The sequence below is a fragment of the Neospora caninum genome, chromosome XII, assembly GCF_000208865.1.
Source record: "Neospora caninum Liverpool complete genome, chromosome XII".
Classification (NCBI taxonomy): Eukaryota; Apicomplexa; class Conoidasida; order Eucoccidiorida; family Sarcocystidae; genus Neospora; species Neospora caninum.
The window spans coordinates 3,745,196-3,749,919 of NC_018398.1; the positions used below are offsets into that span (position 1 = coordinate 3,745,196).

Below are 4,724 nucleotides of genomic sequence, written 5' to 3' on the forward strand. Positions count from 1 at the left end.
CGGCGCACCTCCCCTTGTGCAGCTTTGCGACCTCGCGAGAGCTTTGGGAGTCCGTTCCAGTTTCCTTCTCGCTCGTTCATTCCTCTCTTCAACGTGTTTTTGTCTCCTGAGTCCCTCGCCCCTCCTCGCGTGTTTCTTCCACGTGTGTGTGTCGTCGCTCTCCCCAACAGCCACCCCCCCGAGTGATTTCTTGTCTGTCGTCAAGATCCCTTTTCCTCCTGGCACCTACTACTCTCCATGTTTTATTTCCCCGTACGCTGGTCTCGCCGACTCTTTGCGTGGCATCCCCCTCTAACTCGAGACTCCGCAAGATCTGTAGGTTCCCCCTGTCTTGTCTCATCTTTTCAGGCGAAGGCGATTTGCTTGTAGAGACAGCCAACAACGTCGTGCCCCGTCGCTCTCACTCGTAGCTTTCCAAAGTGTCTCACAGCCAGCTAGTCAAGGTAGGTTGTTTCTTGCTCGGAGGCGAATCGCGCCGCCCTTCCTTCAAAGCAAACCTACACATCCCGGTGCGTGTTGTTGCTTTGAGGCGAAATGGGTGGGAACGGAGAACACGGCCTTTCCTTCCTACACACGAAGGCACAGCTGACAAAGCATCCACGTCTGTGAACGCTGCGATTGATGTTCTCGTTTTTGTCAGATGGCAATCGCCACGTTGTTCCCCAAAGAAGAGGGCGCTGGATTCTCCCTCACGACGCAGAGCCATGGCGAATGTAAAGTTCGCGTCGACCTTCCCAGGTAAGAGCGAGAAGGTCCATGTTCTCTCTTCTCTTTCCGTAGACAGCAGTTTCCCCTTGTTCACTCCTCTGAACCCGACCTCGCTTTCCGTCTCTTCCTTTCTCCTACGACGCACGAGAAAAGAACGGCAGTCCCCTCCATGTCTGTGAAAAAATTCTGTTCGGTAGTCTTCTGGTGCATGTCTCGCCGCCTTTAGCCCATCTCTGTACCTCCTCTACAGATGTGTATATGTATATATACACCTTTATGTCCGTATTCATATTATGTATATGTACATACAAAAATGCATTTATAGGTGTATGTATACGCATGCATGCGACGCGTAAGCCGTTGTTACGTGTGAATGTGTGTGGGCATTTCCGGGATGTGTTTCCAGTTCGATTTCTCACCCCGACTGGGAGAAGATTTTCAACAGCCGAATGTTTCAGGATTGGTTGTCCGTCTACGCCACTGCGGATCGTCTCCGTCTGGTGCGCGTCTCTCTGGAAAGCACCCAACATGGCAAATCGGCTCGAGAAGACACGCTCACTTCTCTGACCATGCGTAAGAGTCCAGGTGCATTTCTGTTCAAATGTGTGCATCGAAGCAGATCGACGCAGTTATCTGCATCGATAGAGATACAGAGAAATAGATAGATAGCGACTGGCAACTGTGCCTGCGTGGTTCACAGCTCAAGGGCCTGTATGGATGTGGGATCTGTCGCAGACATGTGAGGCCGTGACTCTCGTTTTTTTTCCTTGTGTCTTCTGCGTTTCTTCGTTTTTCTCGCACACTGTCTTTAGTGTGTGCATCCGGCAGCGCGTGCTACCTTTTTTCCACGCCTCCTTCCCCTGTCTCCGCTGCGGATCCCCTGCAGATGTCGACGCGGCAGACAAGGACGGTGACGTGTATTCGGGTCCGGTGTATCTACGGCCGCAGCGCCGGGCAGTGCTGGTGCTGCTGCGGAACACGGAGACGCGAACAGATATGTGTTTGTTTGTGAGGAAGCCGAATTTGTCGGTTGGCCTCGCCGATACACTCGAACTTCCCGAGGGAGACTTCGAGGCGGAGACAGGGAAGTTTGTGGGGCCTGCCGCGGAGGAGTTGGAGAGGCAGCTCGATGCGCCGATCTACGAGAAGCACTTGGTGAATCTGACTCAAGTCACCTTTGGCGGCGGCGGACTCGCTCTCGGCGGAGACCTCTCCGCGTCTCTCGCATCCGAAGGCAAGGCGCCGAAGAATGCGAATGCGAACGAGAAAGACGAGAAAGGCGTGCGCATCCCGGTCGCCATGACAGGCGGCGACCGCGTGGAACTCTACCTCTACCGCGCGAACGTCTCTCCCGAAACGATGGCAGGAATTGAAAGCCGAATCGGCCGCGTCCGCAGGAGAGGAAAGAATGCGGCCAATGCAGGATCCGAAGTCGTCCCTGCCACAAAAACTGCACACAGCGAAGGAGTGAAACTCAGGTGAGACAAAGGGAAACCCCCCACAAATCGTGTACGCATATGCAAACAGAAACGTTTTGTGGATCCCCGTGTGAGCGTTGCACTTGCCGTGTGCACAAATCTCTCGGGAACGGAACGCGCCTGTCTCCGTCGATATACGCAGTTAGGTTCCTGACAAGCAAGGTGGGTCGTCCGTCACGCATAGATTTATTCGCGCATAGAAAGATATAGAGCTGTGTCTGTGCGTGTGTGTGTGTGTGCCGATCTGTGTGTATGTGTGTAATGGCAACGGTTGCGAGTGTGCCTTTCCATTTCAGTCTGGTGCAGCTGGGAGACGCCTGGGGCTTGGCTGCAGACGCGCCGGCCGTCAGTGCGTTGTTTTTGGTCCACGAGCTGCGCTACCACCGCCTGATGCCCAAGTACCGGAATCCGCTGGAGGGAGCCGAAGCGGAAGCGAAGAGTCCCCGGCCGGTTCAGAAGGCCGTCGCGACCTTCAAAAGCATCCAGGATCTCGAGCCGACCTCGAAGGGCTTGAACCTCCGCGTCAAGGTCGTCTCACCCAAAGTCGTCGACGTGCGTCTGCACTCAATAAGCCGCTGGGGGATCTGACCTGGAAGCTGTGTCCTTTTTGTCCTGTGTGTACGAAAAGGCACTCGACGCAACAGCGTGGTCGGGCGTTGTTGGGTGTAGATACAGAGACCAGTGTGTCGAGAGACCAGGGGCTAACCGTCAGAGTTCCAAGCTTCGCGTGCCTCTCGTCTTTACCCCCAGGAGGTCTGCATGTGATGCTTTTCACTGGAGCACACAGACCAAACCCATCCGTGTGATAGCAAACTACTGGGTAGCCAAGCCATGCGTACATGTATCAGTCTGTGTACATACATCTAAATATATATATAAATATGTGCACGTTTGTGTGACTGTGTAGTACATGTGGGAGCCTGCGCGCGCGTTTGCCTTTCCTGTCGGTTCGCGTTTAAATCGCGAGTTCGTTTTCTGTGCGCTTGTTGCCGTCCACCAGCGCGACCGCACGTTCCCTAGCGGCCGGACGAGCCGGGAAGGCCACATGGTTGTAGGTGACGACGGCGCGGTCATCACTCTCAAGTAAGTTTTTGTGAAGGGGGTGTCTGTTTTTCGCCACAGGGATCCAGCGAGGACCCCAGTTCAACAGGCAGATCCAACTCGTGTACGTGGGCGGTTCTCTCTGTGTGGGGCTCTCTCTTGAGGCGTTTCTCTTGTGCGGTCCTTCAGGCGTTTTCCTCTGCGTGTGCTCTTGGCCGTTCTTTTTATCTAAGCTAGGTGAAAGTTGCTTGTCCACTTGCGTATGCGCCTTGATTGTTTCCACAGGCTGGTTGACCAGCAGATGGAGCTGCCCGACGCAGAGGGAACGCCGCTGCTCATCCGCAATGGGTTGATCAGCATGGAGGAGGGACACATGAAGCTCGTCGTCGATCGCTGGGGGAAAATCATGTAAGACACGGAGGCGTCTCTGTTTGACGCCGGCTCGCGACAGACTCCTACGGCCTCTGGGGAACCGCCGCCTTTTACGGCTCAGCGTCTGGATTTCTGTGCGTCGACATGTCCACGCGTATCTACAAAGCGGCATTTTCATCGAAGCGCGCGAAGATCTATCTCACTGATGCAGATAGAGGCATTTAGATGCAAAAGGGAGCGCGTGTCTTCGGTGGGTGCTTGAGTGAGTGCCTGCCTTTGAAAGACGCGGCGCGGGAGTCTGCATGCGTGTTTTGCATTTCAGCTCGGAAATCCCCGAGGCGGAGAAGGACAGCTTCAAATTCACAGTGAACGGCGCCCGGGACATGTCTGCTACGGAGTACGAGCTCGTCGTTCTTAAAGATGGCGATGAAGGCGACAATGGAGCTGTCTCTGGTGGCCGGGGTCGCGGCGGCCGGGGGCGAGGCCGAGGCCGGAGAGGCATGGGACGCGGTCGACGATAAAGAGCTTGGAACCCGAATTCGACGCCGAGAGAGGACAGGGAAGGAGAACGCAGGGGTGAGAAGCGAGGAACCGAGCGATCGAGAGAAGACGGAGGCCGGTTCGCGTGGAAGGTCTGGGGTGTATACAAGGGAAGATGTGGAAACAGAAACCAAGCAATGCCGGTCCTCTTTCGTTTTGTCCCCTCCTTTTTCTTGAAAGCTATGTGGCATGGAGGTGACACAGCCGCGGACTTGAGACGACAGGACGGGGTGGAGTGGAAGAACTGAAACGAGAAGCAGCGCATGCTGCATATTCACGAGTTCGATGGAGCGTTTGATGTGCGTGAGGAAGGCGAAGGCGGAAACGGTGGACGGTGTGCAGTGGAGTCAGACGAGCGGAGTGGCGGAGGCAATGTGCCTCCGCGATTTGCGCGAGGTGATACGAAGAGGTACCATGTGGCGAAACGCGGAAGAGGGAAGAGGCCGACACCCAAAGAGAACTGAAAGAGAGACGAAGGCCAAGGCGGCCTTTCCTCCCCGTGGCGTGTGTATATGGAGAGGTCGCTGTCTCTTTGGGCTTGTGACCGCACAAATTTTTTGATTGAGCTCGCATTTATCAAATGTA

At 55.2% G+C, this 4,724-nt stretch overlaps 1 protein-coding gene across 1 annotated transcript; it reads left to right on the forward strand.

Moving 5' to 3' along the window:
- Window positions 1-640: 640 nt before the first annotated feature.
- Window positions 641-4,120, forward strand: NCLIV_064950 (hypothetical protein; the record flags this gene model as incomplete). The annotated part of the gene is made up of 7 exons (XM_003886046.1): window positions 641-738; window positions 1,115-1,281; window positions 1,595-2,186; window positions 2,483-2,738; window positions 3,187-3,269; window positions 3,513-3,635; window positions 3,922-4,120. 7 exons carry the CDS (start codon window positions 641-643, stop codon window positions 4,118-4,120), a joined length of 1,518 nt encoding a protein of 505 aa, XP_003886095.1.
- Between the last annotated feature and the right edge of the window lie 604 nt (window positions 4,121-4,724).